The 21,988-nt window shown below is 39.3% G+C and overlaps 1 protein-coding gene across 10 annotated transcripts in view; it reads right to left on the reverse strand.

Annotated features, from left to right (window-relative positions):
- Window positions 1-21,988, reverse strand: part of PAN3 (poly(A) specific ribonuclease subunit PAN3) — a 123,233-nt gene that overhangs the window by 96,603 nt on the left and 4,642 nt on the right. For 9 of the 10 annotated variants that reach the window (XR_003513798.1, XR_003513797.1, XM_027557510.1 and 6 more), the window contains exons 2-4: window positions 9,314-9,435; window positions 8,517-8,583; window positions 6,598-6,668 (exon numbers count right to left, since the gene is read on the reverse strand). Coding sequence is in view for 8 of the 10 variants with exons in the window: in XM_027557510.1 (XP_027413311.1) it covers window positions 6,598-6,668; window positions 8,517-8,583; window positions 9,314-9,435 (260 nt within the window). In the remaining 2 variants the exon portion in view is untranslated. The remainder of the gene's footprint in view (window positions 1-6,597; window positions 6,669-8,516; window positions 8,584-9,313; window positions 9,436-21,988) is intronic. The other variant, XM_027557515.1, reaches the window with a different exon arrangement.

Below are 21,988 nucleotides of genomic sequence, written 5' to 3' on the forward strand. Positions count from 1 at the left end.
GATTTTGTATTATTCCCTAGAAATACAAAAAACTGTAAAAAACTGACACTGAGATAATCACGTAAATCAAAAAATAGACAGGTATAGGTCAATCAATGTTATAATCTCCTCCTCTGCGTGGTCTACCAGTGGTCTCTCTCCACTACTTCATTTTTCCTCATAGAAGACTCAGTGCTTATTTTGCCCTAAAGAGATTTTTGTTTTTCTCTGAATGTAACTAAATATTATCTATAGTAGTCCAAGTAAATTACCTGATTTCTCTAAATCTCCCATTTTCCAATCTGTGAAATGGAAAAAACAATGTCTCTCAAAGAACTGCTGGGGTGACTAAATGAGATAATGAAATTATAAAACATTTAATTTTATAAAAGAATTACCATATTACCTGAAACAGATATAGAAAACCACTGTCAACATAAATAAAATCAAGTTTCTGTCTGCCAAGGATTCACTGAGAAACTCCCAGATGTACTTTCACCAAATTTGACAGATATGTTTGAGAAGCTAACGGTTATGTGAGGAGTCAAAAATTCAAATGTTGGAGGAGGAGGGATCTGAATATTTTAAAGATGAACGTTCTCAGAGCAACTATAAGAGAAGGCCTTTCCAAAGGGTAACTAACACAGTCTGATCTAGTGTGAGCAGCGACTCATTTAATAACAGTAAACAATTCCCAAACAAGACTAGAAAGGTTTGGCTAACATCAAGTTTTACCAATAATAGCTACCGTTTATGGGGCATTTCTCATTTAGTCCTCATAACAACTCAACAAACCAGGTATTAAGTATAATATTTTTCTCATTTTGCAAATGAAGACACAAAAAGGTTTAAGTAAGTTTAAAGACCCAATCAGTGTAGATTAGGGGATTCAATTCAAACTGCCCGGCATACAACTTCCATTAAACCTTGACCATTGTTCAACGCTACTGAATTATTACTATTTCTAACAGTTTGCTCTTAGAGAAAAATAAAAACTCACCATGAGCTCTGAGCAAGCTACAAACAGGAACCAGGATGCTCCTCTGAACTCCAACAAGTATACCATACATATCCCTAAGTCTAAAACTTGAGCACATTTCCACAGGATAGCAAGAGGAGGTGAACAGAGGATCAGTCGACTCCATAACAGAATAGCTCAGAGTGTTAATTTGGAATTCTGAACACAATTTTCCATAGGAACATTCCTGTACAACATTCATGGGGAAAAGATCCCGATATGGCTCACCTGGAAATCTAAATACTAAGTAAAACAACATCTGAGAATATATTAAATGCTTAAAAATGGTTTCACAGGTGATGCTTTGTATTGTGATACCCATTAAGATTTATTTTTTGATGTCTTCTCCATTTTCTCCTCATCCTCCCCCCTAACCCGCCCCGCCCAAGACCAATACTCGGTTTTGTGTTCAATGAGTCTAACCATCTGAAGGATTAAGGAAGGATTTACATCCCAGATTGTCTATGCCACAATCCTATAGATTTCTCCAAATTCATTTTAGCTCTTGCCAGTTTGTTAGTCCTGTTCGGTTCCCTATGTAAAAGTATGCAACATAAAAGTCACCTTTTGAAGAACATTAGAACAGAAATGTACACAAAAACTTTTAAACGTCAAAGTAATCAGAAATCATAAAATACACATCTCAGAAAACTTTGTAACAGAGATGATGAACAGAGGGAAAGATGCTCTTGAAATTGAGAACAGTGGGGAGGAGGCTCCACACTGAGATCGGGGGAATCATCCAGAGCTAGGCCAACCCCAGCCTAGGCCCAACCCAGCCTCCTCTCCTCACAAATAAGCCAGGAGCAGATACCCAGGCCTCCTCTGATCCTGCCTCCCTCATCCTAACAAAGAGCTTTACAATCAGGAACAGAAGAAATAAACATGATATTCACAAGTCTCTGTCCCACAGAATTTAACTTGGTGTTAAAATCTAAAAAACTTAAAAAGTGCAACTGTTATCCCACTACTAGAAATGTCAGTAAAATACAAATGCCCAGGTAAAAGCTGCACATTGACTGAAATGTCGTACTAAAGTACAATTAAAACAAAAGAAATGTAAATGACAAGCACCAGAGCCTTTTTGCTTTAATTTGGCAAGGGAAGAAAGCTAAATACAAAAATGACTAGATGACTAAAAAAGAGGGCAAAGTACCATGAGTGTTATACAGCAGGAAGCCAAAATTGCCAGACACAAATTCTGCAGGAACTTTTATCTCAATCATCGGTGGTCACACGGCTTAGCAAGAATAGTCAGCAGATGTCATCACGTCATTTACAAATATCTGTATTCTTTACATCAAACTTTATTTTAAAGAGACTGTCCCTGAGGATTTCTGACAGAAAATTTTACTGCTGTCCAGATCACATTTGTGATTCACAGTGGTTCTCAGGTCCTTTTCTATCATACCAATTCTCAGCTTGATCTATCTACCTTGTTGTTACGGTTTCCTCATGCACTGATGTCTAATATATTACCTCCCATTTTCAACAAAATTCCAGCTCGTGTTTTGGGGGGTTATCTCTCCCACTGAGCATACACCCATAATTCAATTTCTTCTGCCATCACTCCTGGCCAATAATAACTGTATACATTTTCAAGTAATGGTACTTTTTGTATTTATATGTTCATAATGTAGAAAATTAAAAAAAAAATCAGTGCTTCTCAAATATCAGTTGTGAAGGATCATGTTTTTAAAATTTCCTCGGAGAAGGCAATGGCAACCCACTCCAGTACTCTTGCCTGGAAAATCCCATGGACGGAGGAGCCTGGTAGGTTGCAGTCCATGGGGTCGCAAAGAGTCAGACAGGACTGAGCAATTTCACTTTCACTTTTCACTTTCATGCATTGGAGAAGGAAATGGCAACCCACTCCAGTATTCTTGCCTGGAGAATCCCAGGGATGGGGGAGCCTGGTGGGCTGCCGTCTATGGGGTCGCAGAGAGTCAAACACGACTGACGTGACTTAGCAGCAGCAACAATCGCTGACATGGGGGCAAGGTCTGCTCTGAGCCCTCAGGAGGGAGCTGGCACAGGGTCCTTGGAGTGTTAGAGGGGAAGGGGGCTCTGTGGGGGCACCTAGGGGTGTGACAGGAGGCCCTCACTCTGAGCTGGGGCAGGGAGGGGGACACATTCTGGGCAGCTAAGCCAATACTCTGGGTCCTTAGCAGAGAAGGGCCAGTTAAAGGACTCTGTTGGCCACTCCTGTCCGGTGGTAGCCCAAGGCATGACTTCCTGATAACCCATCTCAGCTGCTTTTTCTCCAAAGCAGACCACCTTCCCCCACTGACGGCCTGCCCCTCAGCAGCAAGTCAGCCACGTGGACAGCTGCCTCCTGCCATATCCACACCTTCCATGATGATAGAAGCTGACGTGCATTAAGCACACAGTAGGTGCCTACTATCAGCTCAAGAACCGTGTGCTGGCTGCTGCACTCAGCACTTCCAAAGATTGGCATAGGGGACTGCACACTTCAACCCACAAGCCAAATCCTGTTTTTGCCTGTGACCTAAGAGTGATTTTGGTGTTTTGTTTTTTTTTTAATACTGTTAAAAATATCAAAAGAAGGACCGTTTGTGACATGAAAACTATATGCAATTCAAATTTCAGTGTCCATAATAAAGTTTTATTGGAACACACACACACAAAAAATAACTAAAATTTCCTATGCATCATGGTCCTATACATTATTCATAAAATACACGTAAACTACTAGAAAATGAAGACATATTTGGATGTTGTGGTATTATCAAACTGTTACAGAAGTTTCTAAACATTTACTTTCAATGTTTTAACTTATCTTCCTAGCTGCGGTCACTTGACACACCATGAGCAGCAGTGCCCTAAGGCATATATTCTTAGCATACAGCTCTTCTTCATGTATCTAACAACAATAAACCACCCAAACAAAGGTATTTACCCAGCTATGAATTTCTGTACTGTTTTTTCACAGCACACATTTTACTTCAACAAGTCTTTACAGAGACAAGGCCCTCAGCCATAGTCTCTTAGTTCACCTGTGATAGAAGAGAAATTTTTAAATTTCCTGAAGATACCAACTCTCTACTTGCAATAAAACGATACCTTCTGCTTAGCATCTTTGCTTCTCCATATTCCTCATCTTCAAAAACCACAACTCAAACATCTTTTCTCCACAAACTCTTCTGGATCTAGAGAAATCTCTGCTATGTAGCAATCACCTCACATTTAAATTTGTAATGATTAATACATTGCTTTGTAAATTTTTTCTAGTAGATTCATGCACTGCCTCTTGAATTAGATTTGAGGAAAGCAGAAAAAAACATCAGTTGATTCTTCTTATATGTTCCATATATAGCCCACAGTAAGACTGCTCACAATAAAAATACCTGACTGACCTGATCCAAAGAATTCACATATTCCAGAGGCAAAAATTAGCATTTGCAGCCCAGGGATTGGCCCAACTGAGATTTTCAGAAAAGTATTTATCTAACTATGAAATAGTAGTAAGTATGGCCCAAACACCTGTTTTCCAATCTCATTATGAAATAAAATGTCACTCAGTAATCATGATAGCCTGCTTAGATCACCTGCAATTATGGTTAAATATTTACAAAAATGTGAGTTACTTCCCCTAAACTACGTCATTAAACAGACATTATAAATTACAACAAAAGAACAGTCAGTCTCCATGTGTGTTTACTTCACAGCATGCAACAGTCTCATACCAACAGTTTTTCTAATACAAAGGAATTTTAAGCCTTCTCAACTATTAACGATTTAAAAACATATGCAACGTGTACCCATAGACTGCTAAGTATATAGTCCACTACTGGGGAAAAAAAGTAAACAAACCTCTATGTCTCTACATATTATTTCAAATATAAATGGCAATAAAATATGGTCCTTCAAAGGTATAACATATGAATCCTGAGTTTCTAAGTAGATGTTGACACGTAGGTCCTTTCAGTTCACCCAGTCATTGAACTTTAGACATGGAAGACACCACAGCAATTATTCAGGCCATGCTCATCATTTCACAGATGTGAATATTACAGCGTAGGAAGCTGGCCCAAGGTCACAAAGCTAGAGATTCAGGATCTCAAAAATTACAACCAATGCTCCCTTCACTAGACTAATCTGCTTCCATCTGGATACATTTTAATATCTCTCCACATACAGATTTCACCTCTCTAGTAACATTTCCTTCCATTATTTCCCTTTACTAAAATAAATTTTAGGAGAATGGGTATTATAACCTCCTTTTTTTCAATCTCCAGGGATTTTTACTGCTTTTCTCAAAAATTAATGTCAGCAGCTCTAAATCATGTATTTTAACTTTAAGATGCAGTCCACCAAACCCTCATATTAGGAACACTTAAGGATTTATTTGCCATTCTACTTTTACTTTTTATTCATTCATCGGAAATGCTACTCACCACAGTTAACTGATTATTATTTTTAAAAACGTAAAAAGGCCACTGGGGGGACCCTTAAAACTACTTAGGGGCTTTTTAATTTTCCCAACACTAAGAAGCTCCAGGTAACTTGACGTCTAGGTTGTACCGGCTACCTAGCCCGTTCCTATCTCCTGCTACGGTGACAGGCTTTATCTACTGTCACTTCTCACCATCACCAATGAGTCTGCTTGTGTTCAATGTTTCTTAAAAGCATGTTGTAATTACATACTTATTCTCATCTGTTTCAAAATGGAGATAATAATAGGTATATGAGGATACTGATGTAATTTATACCTGACCCCATATTTTTTTGGTCTAGAGAACATTTTCTTGAAATTCATTGAATTTATCTAGTCTTCTTGAAATTCATTTAATTCTACCTTTTGAACAGATACTTCCTAAAAAGCACCTTAAGCTTATACCAGTTTTCTAAAATTAACATTCTTTTCTTTTTAATCTTTCTCCCATTACTTAGGAAACTGAATTAGTTGTAATTTCATAGTAATTTCCACCAAAATTTACAATCTCCTGAATATTTAGCTGCTATTCCTAACCAAAAGTACCACCTCCTCTAGATTATTATTACTATTAACATAATGATTCTCATTAAGACTCAAAGGCACCAAACTATAATAAACTAATAGAGGTACTTCAAAATCTATTCAACCTCAATTTCAAATAAAATTAAATTTCTAATATGAAGAGATTTTAAACTGTTTTTAAACAGTTGGGCCAGTTACGAAAAGCTAAAGATTAAGTGTGCCTTTTAATGAGAAATTTAGATTAGGGGAGAAATCTTTGAAATTTAGACAAAGCAGTCAGAAAATAAAAAAAGATGATTAACATGTCTACAATGGGTCACAGAACAGCAACTACAACATTAAATGTTTATCTTACAAAGAGAATGTATTAAGAGTTTTTTAAATGAGCAAAAATAAGTAGAAGAATTTCATTCCTTCACATAGAAAGTCTCTATATCATACACAGAGAGCAAACAAAATTCTACTTTAAGAGATATACAACAAGGGAAAAGGTTAACAAAAGGCAAGAAGAACATTCCAGTCCTCCCCTACTTAAGAGAACACTGACCACTATGTCGGCAACACCCCCGTGTCACCCCTATGTTCCATTTAGTTTCATATAAGTGTCCATTGCACCTACCTTTCTTCTCTGAGAGATGTTGAGGGCACCAAAGTCATTAAACAAGGATGAAGCAGGTGAAGTTAGAGGATCTGGAAGGTAAGTTACATAAGTTTCCACACAGGCAACTCAGGACACCTACAAATCTAATAGACATTTAACCCAAATGCTTATAAATAATAATAACAATCATATTCCACAATATCAAACTCAATGCTCACACACAGAAGATGTTCAAATATTTTCTGAGGGAAGGAAACACAAACTGGAGGATACTTCATTCAGCCAATATTCAGTGCACATTTATTCAGCAACTATACAGATAAGGATGTAACTATTTGCTCAGAACCAAAAGAAAAATAAAATAGAAAAAAATAAATAATCTTAACCATGTTATTAGAAATGTGTTTATTAAGGAAGTCTACCTGTAGTCTGTGTTCCTGAGACCACGTCATAAGAAATACAAAAGGGGGAGGGGGGAGGGGGGAGGGGAAGGTAGTCAAACAGTCAAACATAACTGAGAGATAGGGCTTGGACTTTAACAATCAAGGCCTTAAAAACCATCTACCCTGCAGAGTATTCCATAAAGTTAAGTATATCACCACATTTTTGACAGTCATACTAAAAGGATAAGGCAAATTAAGTTTTTAAAGATGGGGCTATTAAATGTTTCAAAATACTAACACGAAATTCAAAGACTTTAAAGGTTCAAAGTTCCATTACTCTGTGGCCGGAAGTTATAAACAAAAGTGTATCTCTAAATTGTTTCTCACTTAACAAATCAAAATGAGTTTCTGAAAAGGAATTTATGATATGCACCCAAACATTTTTATATTCATTTCTGAGCTTTAGTTATTCTTTATGTTTCTCATTAAACTATCTGTGAAATCCTTAAAAAATACAGTAAATTTTCTCATTTAAAGGAGACTTAAATCTCTTTATAATGCAATACATAAAACTGCTGCTATATTTCTCCAGCTTCTTGTGTCTGGATTTTCATGGTTTAGTCCTTCATTAGAATTAACACTAATTTAATATAATTAATAATGCAAAGAGAAAGAAGTTAATAAAATACTAAGACACTAGATTTTTATGTAATTATATATTTAAACTCTTTAAAAATAGGTATTATTCGTCTTTTATGCTACCTTTGATAGTATAAAGGACCAAGTCAGCATATAAACTCTATGGAAACACCAAAAATACTACAATGCTACACATCAGTTTCTAATAATTCAATATTAAAATATTGCTACTTTTTCCTACAGTGAAAGAAAGCTGAAATTTCCAAGTAGTGAGAGGCTTGATACACATACATAAAATATCTATCTCAAGAAACAATCAACATGCAAATTCTTCTTCTCATTATTATAAATAACTGCTTGCACCAATACTCAATTGTAACATACTTTTTAAAAAAACATTCCTGAATTTATTTTTAAAATAGGATATAGAAAGATAAAGAAGAAACGTTTATTTTTGAATTAGGATACAAAAAGGAAATCCCGTATCAAAAGTCTTAAAAACATCCATAATCTTAAAACAGTAATTTCATGTATAACAGTGTTTCCAAAAGAAATAACTCAAAATATGAACACAGATTCATACACATAGTCCAATATTGGAGTGTAATCTTTAAAAAAAACAGAAGCAAAGTAAATTATGAGAATAAACAATAGGATTCAATTTACAATGATTGAGAAACATTCACGCTATAATTTAAAAGTATATTTAATGTGATCTTAAGTATTATTATGTATATACTTAAGTCTATTTTATGTGCATTTATCTCCAAATTTTGTTACCTCTTAGTGTGAAGATAATAGATCATTTCTACTTTATTCCTTATATCTATAATTTTCAAAATCTCTACTGTGGACATATTGTTTTTAGAGTCAGAAATACACATACCTATGAGAGAAAAAGGGATGGAGTCTTACCGTGGCCTGCGTATGGCTTGGCACTGTCATTTAGAAGGCTTGGGGAGCTGCTACTATTGGTCATTCTCTGAAAATTAAAATATATATACATAATATCACTGAAGAATGCAGAATTAAGAATAGTCAACCGATTAGGTTTAGACTGACCCTCTTTGCGTCTACCCCTCCAACCCATTGTTCACGTCAGTGACACTCTCACCTTCCTATAATGCTGCTGCATGGATTACAATCACGTAGGCAGAAACTTATTTTACTCATTAGCCAGGTATTTAAAACCAAAGTCACAGAACCATTTTGAACTGCACTTCCATAACTTACTAGCCTGAGCAAGACACATAACTACTCAGTTTCCTTCTTCGTAAGTATCCATCTGGGGGATGTGAATGACAGAGTCGATAACTACTATCTCTCAATACGTATTATCCTTCATACACCTGATAGAGGCTATGAAATTAGGCTTGTCTCCGTTCTCTGACCATGTCCCACCCTTCCTTAACACACTCCACAGCCTCTATGGTCTCACAATCCTGAAAGGACTTCATCCCATAATCACAACACACACAGGAGGGAAACTAGCCTGTTTCTAACCATCCTCTACACACTTCAACTCCATCCTTGAAAGCTCACCTGACTTCCAACTTACAGGAGGTGGCTTATCTGTATCCTCTCTGACCTCATCACCTCCTAAAAGTCCACCTCCCACTCACCAAACGTGAGGACAAAGGAAGACTCTAGAGGTCTCCATCCCCAAAACACACCTCAGTGTCCAGGGCCATAAGAATTCACACCAACAATACCTGCATCACAGGATACTTCGTCTCCACAGGGCTTCCAAATCCATTGACTCCAATAAAGCTGGTGCTGAAATAGGAATCTGTGAGACTCGTATCAGTTAAAGCACCTCCATCCATTCCAGGAACTGAAAGAAAAGGAAAATTCAAGTATTTAAATTATTTAAAAGCATAAAAGGTTGATGTAGTTTCTCTGTTCCCAAATAAGTTTTGGGAACTTACAATAAAGTCTCAAATCTCTGTCACACTTGTTTTTATTTACTTGTTCATAACTTGAATCAAACAAAACTGGCTCAACTCTAAAAACTTGTTAAACAATGCTCAAGTTGAATAACTTTTTCCACAGAGACAGTTATTTTTATATTGCTACCTGAGAGCCACTAAGCACATGAAGAAAACAAACCACACTTGCATTTATTCCTACTTTTCTCATCAAGTTTTCTTTCTTTAACTTGCAAGAACAGGAGAATGGAAACTACTGCAATTTCTTCTGTGAATCTTCATATACTCAACAGGACAAGTTTCCCAGACTGTTTCTCATAACATATCTTATGGAACAGACCAGCAGTTTCACATTAACTTATTCAGGAAACCAACTCAACAGTGGTTTCAATGGGACAGAGCTGAAGACAACAGACAAGCTGCCTGTCAATTCTAAGGTGGAATAATATGGAATCACTGTAACTACTAAAATAAGCCATCACATATCAACAAAGTGATGAACAATACACTTTAGATCCTATTTCTTGGTAAGTACAGTTGACCACTGAACCACACAGGTTTGAACTGCCTGGGCCCAATTATGAAAGTGAAAGTCGCTCAGTTGCATCCAACTCTTTGCGACCCCATGGACTATACAGTACATGCAATTCTCTAGGCCAGAATACTGGAGTAGATAGCTGTTGCCTTCTCCAGGGGATATTCCCAACCCAGGGACCAAACTCAAGTCTCCTGCATTACAGGCGGATTCTTTACCAGCTGAGCCACAAGGGAAGTCCAAGAATACTGGAATGCTTATCCCTTCTCCAGAGGATCTTCCCCATCCAGGAATCAAACCGGGGTCTCCTGCATTGAAGGCGGATTCTTTACCAACTGAGCCATCAGAGAATACACAGACTTTTTTTCGATAAATATATTGTAAAAATGTTTGGAGATTTATGACAATTTAGAAAATCTGCAGGTGAACCACACAGACTAAAGATACAAAAGAAAATGAAAATAAGGCATGTCATGAATGCATAGATTATATGCAGATATAGATAGTAGTCTATCCTTACATAAAGTAAGTGATACTTAATATAAAATTAACAATGTTTTGTTTTCTCACTTTTATAACTTTACTTTCAAAGAATTACAGTACCATACAGTATGCCTCTCTCCTAATTGGAGAAGTTATTATAGGTGACACATCAAACTATCATCTGATGTTTTTCTTTAAATGTAACATTTCTAACACTACAGTGAACATGACTATACAAAATCTGAAATGCTGCACAAACTTTACAACAACTCATTAATTAGTGCACAGCCTAGGCTACTATGAAGCAATCATATCCCTGACACTAAGCCACTGGAAAGCAATCCCATTGCTGCCACTTCACACCTGTAAATAACTATGAATTCCTTTTGCACATTATCTTTTCATTTTGATGTCCAGGGTTAGCAAAACAGATGATACCTACAGATTTTGTATCCTATTAAGACAGCAGTGATAAAGGTACAGACAGAAAATGACTCATCTTGTAAACATACAATGCAAACTTCCTATGTCCATCAGTACAGTACAGAACTGAAAATGTATTTGCTCTTCTTTATGATTCTCTTAATAGTGTTTTATCTTCTCTTAGCTTACTTTTTAGTGAAGAGGAACTAAAAAGCCCCTTGATAAAAGTGAAAGAGGAGAGTGGAAAAGTTGGCTTAAAGCTCAACATTCAGAAGACGAAGATCATGGCATCTGGTTACATTACTTCATGGGAAATAGATGGGGAAACAGTGGAAACAGTGTCAGATTTTATTTTGGGGGGCTCCAAAATCACTGCAGATGGTGACTGCAGCCATGAAATTAAAAGACACTTACTCCTTGGAAGGAAAGTTATGACCAACCTAGATAGCATATTCAAAAGCAGAGACATTACTTTGCCAACAAAGGTCTGTCTAGTCAAGGCTATGGTTTTTCCAGTGGTCACGTAGGGATGTGAGAGTTGGACTGTGAAGAAAGCTGAGTGCCGGAGAATTGATGTTTTTGAACTGTGGTGTTGGAGAAGACTCTTGAGAGTCCCTTAGACTGCAAGGAGATCCAACCAGTCCATTCTAAAGGAGATCAGTCCTGGGTGTTCTTTGGAAGGAATGATGCTAAAGCTGAAACTCCAGTACTTTGGCCACCTCACGCAAAGAGCTGACTCATTGGAAAAGACTCTGATGCTGGGAGGGATCAGGGGCAGGAGGAAAAGGGGACGACGGAGGATAAGATGGCTGGATGGGATCACCGACTCGATGGACATGAGTTTGAGTGAACTCCAGGAGTTGGTGATGGACAGGGAGGACTGCCGTGCTGCAATTAAGGGGTAAAAAAATAAAGCAAATGTTTTTCTGGAACTCTCTTGCTTTTTCAATGATCCAGCGGATGTTGGCAATTTGATCTCTGGTTCCTCTGCCTTTTCTAAAATCAGTTTGAACATCTGGAAGCTCACAGTTTACGTACCATTGAAGCCTGGCTTGGAGAATTTTGAGCATGTCTTTGCTAGCATATGAGATGAGTGCAATCGTGCAGTAGTTTGAACATTCTTTGGCATTGCCTTTCTTTGAGATTGGAATGAAAACAGATCTTTTCCAGTCCTGTGGCCACTGCTGAGTTTTCCAAATTTGCTGGCATATTGAGTGCAGCACTTTCACAGCATCATCTTTTAGGATTTGAAATAGCTCAACTGGAATTCCATCACCTCCACTAGCTTTGTTCATAGTGATGCTTCCTAAGGCCCACTTGTCTTTGCATTCCATGATGGCTCTAGGTGAGTGATCACACCATCGTGGTTATCTGGGTCATGAAGATCTTTTTTGTATCGTTCTTCTGTGTATTCTTGCCACCTCTTCTTAATATATTCTTCTTCTTTTAGGTCCATACCATTTTCTGTCGGTTATTGAGCCCACATTTACAGGAAATGTTCCCTTGGTATCTCTAATTTTCTTGAAGAGATCTCTAGTCTTTCCCACTCTATTGTTTTCCTCTATTTCTTTGCATTGATCACTGAGGAACGCTTTCTTATCTCTTCTTGCTATTCTTTGGAACTCTGCATTCAAATGGGTATATCTTTCCTTTTCTCCTTTGCCTTTAGCTTCTTTTCTCAGCTCTTTTTTTCTCAGCTACTTCTAAGGCCTCATCAGACAACCATTTTGCCTTTTTGCATTTATTTTTCTTGGAGATGGTCTTGATCACTGTCTCCTGTACAATGTCACGAACCTCCATCCACAGTTCTTCAGATTATCAGATCTAGCCCCTTGAATCTATTTCTCACTTCCACTATATAATCATAAGAGATTTGATTTAAGTCATACCTGAATGGTCTAGTGGTTTTCCCTACTTTCTTCAATGAAGTCCAAATTTGGCAAAAAGGAATTCATGATCTGAGCCGCAGTCAGCTCCTGGTCTTGTTTTTGCTGACTGTATAGAGCTTCTCCATCTTTGGCTGCAAAGAATACTCGATCTGATTTCAGTATTGACCATCTGGTGATGTCCGTGTGTAGAGTCTTTTCTTGTGTTGTTGGAAGAGGCTGTTTACTATGACCAGTGTGTTCTCTTGGCAAAACTCTGTTAGCCTTTGCCCTGCTTCATTTTGTACTCCAACGCCAAATTTGCCTGTTAATCCAGGTATCTCTTGACTTCCTACTTTTGCATTCCAGTCCCCTATAAGGAAGAGGACATCTTTTTGGGGTGTTAGTTCTAGAAGGTCTTGTAGGTCTTCATAGAACCATTCAACTTCAGCTTTTTCAGCGTTACTGGTCGGGGCACAGAGTTGGATTACTGTGCTACTGAATGGTTTGCCTTGGAAACGAACAGAGATCATCCTGTTCTTTTTGAGACTGCATCCAAGTACTGCATTTTGAACTCTTATTGACTATGATGGCTACTCCATTTCTTCTAAGTGATTCTTGCCCATAGTGGTAGATATAATCTGAGTTAAATTCACCCATTCCAGTCCATTTTAGTTCACTGATTCCTAAAATGTCAACATTCCCACTTGCCACCTCCTGTGTGACCACTCCCAATTTGCCTTGATTCATGGACCTAACATTCCAGGTTCCTATGCAATATTGCTCTATACAACATAGGAATTTACTTCCACCACCCGTCACATCCACAATTGGCTGTTGTTTTTGCTTTGGCTCTATCCCTTCATTCTTTCTGGAGCTATTTCTGCATTCTTCTCCAGTAGCATCACTCACTCACTGAAGTCACTCGGTCGTGTCCGACTCTTTGCAACCTCACGGACTGTAGCCTACAAGGCTCCTCCATCCGTGGGATTTTCCAGGCAAGAATACTGGAGTGGGTTGCCATTTCCTTCTCCAGGAAATCTTCCCAACCCAGGGACTGAACCTGGGTCTCCAGCATTGTAGGCAGATGCTTTACTGACCTGGGGAGTTCATCTTTCAGTGTCATACCTTTTTGCCTTTCCATACTGTTCACGGGGTTCTCAAGGCAAGAATACTGAAGTGGTTTGCCATTCCCTTCTCCAGTGGACGTTTTGTCAGAACTCTCCGCCATGACCTTTCTGTCTTGGGAGGCCCTACACAGTATGGTTCATAGTTTCATTGAGCTACACAAGCTCAATGCGGTCATGTGATCAAATTGGTTACTTTTCTGTGATTGAGGTTGTCATTCTGTCTGCCCTCTGATGGAGAAGGCTAAGAGGATTATGGAAGCTTCCTGAAGGGAGAGACTGACTGAGGGGGAAACTGGGTCTTGTTCTGATGGGTGGGGACATGTTCAATAAATCCTTAATCCAATTTTCTGTTAATGGGCAGGGCTGTGTTCCCTCCCTGTTGCTTGACCTGGGGCCAAACTATGGTGGAGGCAATGAAGATAATGGCGACCTCCTTCAAAAGGTCCCTGCATACACTGCTGCCCTCATGCCCCCAAACCTGCAGCAAGCCACTGCTGACCCAGGTCTCCACCAGAGACTCATGGACACTCACGGGCAAGTCTGGGTCAGTCCCTTGGGGGGTCACTGCTCCTTTCTCCTGCGTCCTGGTGCACACAGGGTTTTTGTCTGTGGCCTCCAAGAGTCTGTTTCCTCAGTCCTGTGTAAGTTCTGGTGGTTCTATGGTGGGGATAATGGCGACCTGCAAAGGGCTTATGCCATACCCAGGTTTGCTACACCCAGAGCTCCTGCGGCAGGCCACTGCTCACCCACACCTCCACAGGAGACACTCAGACATGTTTCTGGCTCAGTGTCTGTAAGTTGGGCGTGCGTTTTGTGCCGTTCCCAGGTCTGAGCAGCTCAGGCAACCAGGTGCTTGCCGAGCGCACTGTCCCAGGTGGGCTGTGCATCTTAATCACCTCCCGGGTCCAGACTACTCAGTTTCCTGGGTGTGCTGCTTGTCTCCTCTGGAGAGCTACTCTCAACCTGCAACCGGTCTGGCAGATGTTATCCACCCAGGATCTCAGGAGGACATGGTTAGCAGCTGGAAGCCTGCTCACTGTTGGTGGAAGATGCTGTCTCTGGGGCTGAAATGGTAGCAGCCCCTTGCCTTCTGGCTCTAGATGTTGCAAGCCTGCCTCTCTGCCTCTGGGCGGGGAGGGGCCGGTATGTAGCTCTCCTTTGGTATGCAACTCAATCCTTTGTTCTGTGAGAGGGCCAGGCTGTGGACAATTCTTAAAAAGATGGGAATATGAACACCTGACCTGCCTCCTGAGAAATCTGTAGAAGGTAAAGAAGCAACAATTAGAACTGGACATGGAACAACAGGAGTACGTCAAGGCTGTGTACTGTCACCCTGCTTATTTAATTTATATGCAGAGTACATCATGTGAAATGCCAGACTGGATGACTCACAAGCTGGAATCAAGATTGCTGGGAGAAATATCAGTAACCTCAGATATGCAGATAACACCACCCTTGTGGCAGAAAGTGAAGAGGAACTCAAAAGCCTCTTGATGAAAGTGAAAGAGGAGAGTGGAAAAGTTGGCTTAATGCTCAACATTCAGAAAACTAAGATCATGGCATGTGGTCCCATCACTTCATGGGAAATAGATGGGGCAACAGTGGAAACAGTGAGAGACTATTTTGGGGGGCTCCAAAAATCACTGCAGATGGTGACTGCAGCCATGAAATTAAAAGACACTTGGTCCTTGGAAAAAAAGCTATGACCAACATCAGTCAGTCAGTCAGTCAGTTCAGTCGTTCAGTCATGTCCGACTCTTTGCGACCCCATGGACTGCAGCACGCCAGGCCTCCCTGTCTATCACCAACTTCCGGAGTTTACTCAAACGCGTGTCCATTGAGTTGGTGATGCCATCCAACTATCTCATCCTCTGTCGTCTCCTTCTCCTCCCACCCTCAATCTTTCCCAGCATCAGGGTCTTTTCTAATGAGTCAGCTCTTCGCATCAGGTGGCCAAAGTACTGGAGTTTCAGCTTCAACATCAGTCCTTCCAATGAATATTCAGGACCGATTTCCTTTAGGATGGACTGGTCGGATCTCCTTGCAGTCCAAGAGACTCTCAAGAGTCTTCTCCAACAACACAGTTCAAAAGCATCAATTCTTTGGTGGTCAGCTTTCTTAATAGTTCAAATCTCATGTTCATACATGACTATTGGAAAAACCACAGCCTTGACTAGACGGACCTTTGTTGGAAGAGTAATGTCTCTGCTTTTTAATATGCTATCTAGGTTGGTCATAACTTTCCTTACAAGGAGCAAGTGTCTTTGAATTTCATAGTTGCAGTCACCATCTGCAGTGATTTTGGAGCCCACAGAACAAGTCTGGCTCTCCATAGAACAAGTTTTAAAGACAAAAAAAGAGTCCAGCTGAAAATACTGAGTGGTTCTCCTCTGCCAACAAGGACATCACAGACAGGTGCTGGCAATCCTTATCCCAAGGGATGAAATCCAAACTTCTTAGTCAACATTAAAAAGCCCTCAACATTCCGTTCTCAACCTATCATTATAGTATTTCCTAAAAGTTCTGGGTCTGAATTTCAGTTCTGCCACTTACTAGCCACAATGTCTCGGGCAAAATGCTTATAAAGTGGAGATTATACCATGACTTGTAAAATGAGACACGTACCATCTACCTGGCAAACTTTAATGAAACGTTACAGAAAAAAATGAAAAGTATATTTAAAAACATGAAAAGTATCTTAAAAGTTCTTGTAAAACTCCTGATGGCTGCAACTCTATAAATCTACTAAGAAAAAATGAATTGTACATTTACAATGGGTGAATTTACAGTAGGTAAATTATATTTTGACAAACCTCCTTTTTAAAACCCATGGAGAAAACTGGGATTATTCAATCAATGGATTTAAGACAACTGTGTATCCATCAGGGAAACAACACAGATATTTCCAAAATATCAAAGATTATAATGCAAAAGTATACATTCTACTATAAAAAGATCTTACAATAACTAACACTACTGAACTCTCTCCTCCAGTCAAACCAATAAACTCATTATATTTTGAAGGTCTATAGTTAGGACCAACTTAGACAGCATATTAAAAAGCAAAGACAACAAAGGTTGTTACTTTGCCCACAAAGGTCTGTCTAGTCAAGGCTATGGTTTTTCCAGTGGTCACGTAGGGATGTGAGAGCTGGACTGTGAAGAAAGCTGAGCGCCGGAGAATTGATGCTTTTGAACTGTGGTGTTGGAGAAGACTCTTGAGAGTCCCTTGGACTGCAAGGAGATCCAACCAGTCCATTCTGAAGGAGATCAGTCCTGGGTGTTCTTTGGAAGGAATGATGCTAAAGCTGAAACTCCAGTACTTTGGCCACCTCACGCAAAGAGTTGACTCACTGGAAAAGACTCTGATGCTGGGAGGGATCAGGGGCAGGAGGAGAAGGGGACGACGGAGGATGAGATGGCTGGATGGCATCACGGACTCAATGGACGTGAGTCTGAATGAACTCCGGGAGTTGGTGATGGACAGGGAGGGCTGGCATGCTGCAATTCATGGGGTCGCAAGGAGTTGGACACGACTGAGCGACTGAACTGAACTGATAGTTCGCAACTGGGCTGCCCATGTGGCACTAGTGGTAAAGAATCCACTTGCACTGTAGGAGATGTAAGAGACATGGGTTTGACCCCTGGGTTGGGAAGATCCCCTGGAGGAGGGCAAGGCAACCCACTCCAGTATTCTTGCCTGGGAAATCCCATGGACAGAGGAGCCTGGTGGGCTACAGCCCACAGGACTGCAAAGAGTCAGAGACAACTGAAGTGACTTGGCACGCACAGTCCACAACAAAGAGTACCATCAATTCCAGCACACACACAGCTCAAGCCGTAGAATCCTCAAGACCCAGGTACAATGGAAAAAACAAAATACTTGAAGTTAGTCACTGTGTTCTAATCCAAGTTTTAACACTCACTAGCTGAATGACCTTAAGCAAAACCCACTAAAATTCATTTCTTCATCTGAAAGAAAAGCAATCACATCTCACTCACAGGGCTGTGAAAGGCCCTCAAGTGAAGCAGAGTGCCTAGCACCCTACTTCAAAAGTAATCATAAATGTTATTTTCCTCCTTCCTCATCTCTAGAATGCATTGCCCTATTATTCCAAACTGTTTTCTTAAAAACTCCACCTTTTAAGATACTGTTTATATCACTCATGTGACCAAAAAAAAGAAATCCTTTGATCCTTCATTGCTGTCTTCAACCACTAAAACATTTAATTATTTGTAAACTGAGATTAGGAACTATTCCTGATATTTTTCTGGCATTCCCTACTCTACTAGCACATTTACATAAACATTCATATACAAGTAAGCCCTTCTTAAAAGTAGGTATTCAAATAGCTGATAAACAATACAACAGATTTTCACATCCAAGTTCTATTAAACAACCCCATGCAAATAGTATTACTGCCTCCATTTTTCTGATGGGGCAGTGCGACCTAGAGACACCAGATGACAGCACAGTGGATGCAGGCCCAGTAAACAGGGGCTCCTCCGGCCACTCAGCAAACAGTCACACCATCCTTTGCCCTACCGCACCGTGGAATGAGCACAGACTAAGCAAACGCAGCTGCCCATGAGCTCTGTTGCAGCCAGCTGCCAATTACTCATCCTTGAAAGTTTATTTAACCTAAGTCTTAGTTTCCTCCTCTGTAAAACAGAAATGGTTAATGTCTACTTTCCAGAATAAAAGACCTGAAGTTTGTCTCTCTTGACTACCTTCCCCTACCCCCCAGGGACCCCTGCCTCTGACAACCACCAATCACTTCTTCATTGTTATCTATGCGTTTGGGTTGTTTTATTGTTGTTTTTTTAAGATTCCACATGGAAGTGAGATCCTACTACATTTGCCTACTTATTTTTTTTAATTTAACAAGTTTGAACAAGCTTACCGAAGACTCTATACGTTCCTTAAATATGCATATGTTATACTTTGTGTTAATTTATGTATAAGTTGGCCACCTCATGCGAAGAGTTGACTCATTGGAAAAGACTCTGATGCTGGGAGGGATTGGGAGCAGGAGGAGAAGGGGACAACAGGATGAGATGGCTGGATGGCATCACTGACTCAATGGACTTGAGTCTCAGTGAACTCCGGGAGTTGGTGATGGACAGGGAGGCCTGGCATGCTGCGATTTATGGGGTCGCAAAGAGTCCGACACAAATGAGAGACTGAACTGAACTGATACATAGTATATTAAGATGTAACAGCTTAGTACCATTACTTGTAAAAGACCATAAACAATCTAAATAGCCACTGAAAAGGACAGTACAATCACACAAGAGAATTATTACACAGTCACTATAAAGAGTAAAGTATATTCCTATGTGTAGACATGAAATAAACTAGAAGATAAGCAGTTTGGTGAAAAAACTCAAAGTGCACTAGCCTTCCATGTGTGAGCAGTATGTACTAAGGGAAATACAAACATGAGTGATCTACAAAGAACATCTCTGAAAAGGTACATAATAAATTGAAAAGAGTGACTGTCTTTTGGAGAGGGATCAGGGAGCTAAGGAAGAAGGGAGACTATTTTTCACTGTGCATCCTCTTGCACTATTTAAACTTTTAACCTGTGTGCGTGCCTGTGACTCTTTATGACCAAATGGGCTGAAGCCCACCAGGCTTTCCCACTCATGCAGCACATTTTTAATTTCCAAAGCAAGATATTGTTCCTAGATTTTAAAAGCTGCAATTTTTTATGTTAAAAATACAATTAAAAGCTGGTTTTAGAAAAACGATACAAATATCTTTAATTTTTTAAAGAAAAAGATACCAAAGGACATCAAAAAAGGAAGTTTTACCAGAAGAGGGCCATTATCCACAAGCCAATTAACTCAGCCAAGATAAGAGAACATGTCCTTCCCTATGCTGAAGCTGCTGAGAGGTCAAAGATTTTTAAAGCTATTGGGAAGGAAAGAGGATGAATTCTAAAAATTGATCATAAAATAATTTGTTTCCTAGAACATAAACATTTAGAAAAACACAAACATTTTATATCTGAAGGAATTTTAAACATCATGTACTCCATACCCCATTCTCATATTCTACAGACAAAGAAATATATTCCCACATGGACTAAATTACTAGCCTAAGATCAAAGTTACTTTAAGACAGAGTACTAAAAAAAGAGAAAAAACTAGTTCTCAGGACCCCCCAGTCCAACAGTAATTCCTATACAATGAAAGGAAGAGAAAATACTGTATGTATGAATTTGTTGACAACTATATGACAACAAGCTTCCCACATGGCTCAATGGTAAAGAATCCACCTGACAATACAGGAGACATGCATTCGATCCCAGAGTCAAAAAGATCCCCCGGAGGAGGAAATGGCAATCCACTCCAGTATTCTTGCCTGGAAAATCCCAGGGACAGACGACCCTGGCGGGCTACAGTCCATGAGTCAGGAAGAGTCAGACATGACTGAGCAATTGAGCACACACTGATCGCAAATGACAACAGGGCATAAAACAAGAATTTTATCACATTCCTTTGTATAACTTCAGATCATAAACTACTTTATAAAAACAGAATATAAAGTTAATATGGAAAAACAAATGTAAGAAATAGTGCTACAAAACTTGAGTGTATATACGTATGCCCATGCTATATACTTAACTGTCTCCCCCTAAATTCTCATACTGAAACCTTAACCCTCAATGTGAGTGCATGTGGAGATACGGCCCTTAGGAGTAGTTAAGGTTACACACAAAACTATTAATAATGATTAACCCTGGGCAATGAGATCAGTTTAACTTTATACACTGCTGTTTCAGTGAAAATTTTTACCAAAAAAGTTTATTAAAAACTAAATAAATTCAACCCTAAAATAAATAAATTTTTAAAATACTTCTAGGTACCATAAACATTCATACCTTTGTACACAAAAGCAGATATGCCTACAGAAGAGTAAACAACAACAAAAAGACGTGGCAGTGGAAGCACGGAATCCTAACCACTGGGCAACCAGGGAATTCCCTATAGCACATTCCCAAAATGACAAAATTATAGAAATGGAGGGCAAATTAGTGGTTGCCAGGGATTTGAAGGAAGGTGACAAAAAGGCCTCTTGAGGGTGACAGAGCTGCTCCATGTCCTGACTGTGCTGGCAGGTGTAAAAACATACACACAATAAAACTCCACAGAACTAAATTATACACATGTGTACACACACGCACAAATAAGACTCAGAAGATCTTGAAAAGGTTAAGTGGATTGTTCCAATCAGTGTGGCTGTGACCCTGCACTGCAGTTCCACAAGGTGCTGCCGCCAGGGAAATGGGGATGGGACAGCAGGCTTTCTGTGTTATTTCTTACAACTGCGTGTGACTCTACAATTATCTCAAAATAGAAAGTTAATTTAAAAAGAGAAAAATCCTATAAAAGGACAAAAATAGATGTTTTGGCCATCGTTTAGCTTCTTAGAGTCATTTCAAATGCACTTTCATGGAAAGAAGTGTTTACTCACTAACTGAATCTTACTGAGACATTAGTACAACCCTGAGTACTCCTCATAAAGCTTTAAGCTTTCCTCGTAAAACTTCTCAAGATCTAATTTTATCTTATACATTTACCTGTATTCCCCACTAGAATGTAACCTCCACAAGACAGACTTTTGTTTCATTCAATGTTGTATTCCTATCACCCTGATCAAAACATGCCACTTTGCAAGCACCATATTAAAGGAGTGAAATCAATGGTATTACAAAGTCTCTTGTTATCTACTTTGTGTATAGTCGAATAAAAATGTGTTAATCTATACGAGCTCTCCTAATGGCAAATTCCCAGTACTCACTCCTCTGTGAGCTGATTCAGGTTTGTGGGGTGAAAAGTATAATTCTGGCTTAAACAAAAACAGTCTTGCCATACACTCCAAAGTTTGCATATGAACTTCAAGGTATTCCCTGCTTTTTGCCTTTTGGACAGACAGCCACGGTTCAATCATCTGTAGCTATTTTACTGGTCTTGAAAATATACTCTCAAAAACTAGGAGGTAAAGAAATATACA

This window comes from Bos indicus x Bos taurus, chromosome 12 (assembly GCF_003369695.1).
Source record: "Bos indicus x Bos taurus breed Angus x Brahman F1 hybrid chromosome 12, Bos_hybrid_MaternalHap_v2.0, whole genome shotgun sequence".
NCBI classification, from domain to species: Eukaryota; Metazoa; Chordata; class Mammalia; order Artiodactyla; family Bovidae; genus Bos; species Bos indicus x Bos taurus.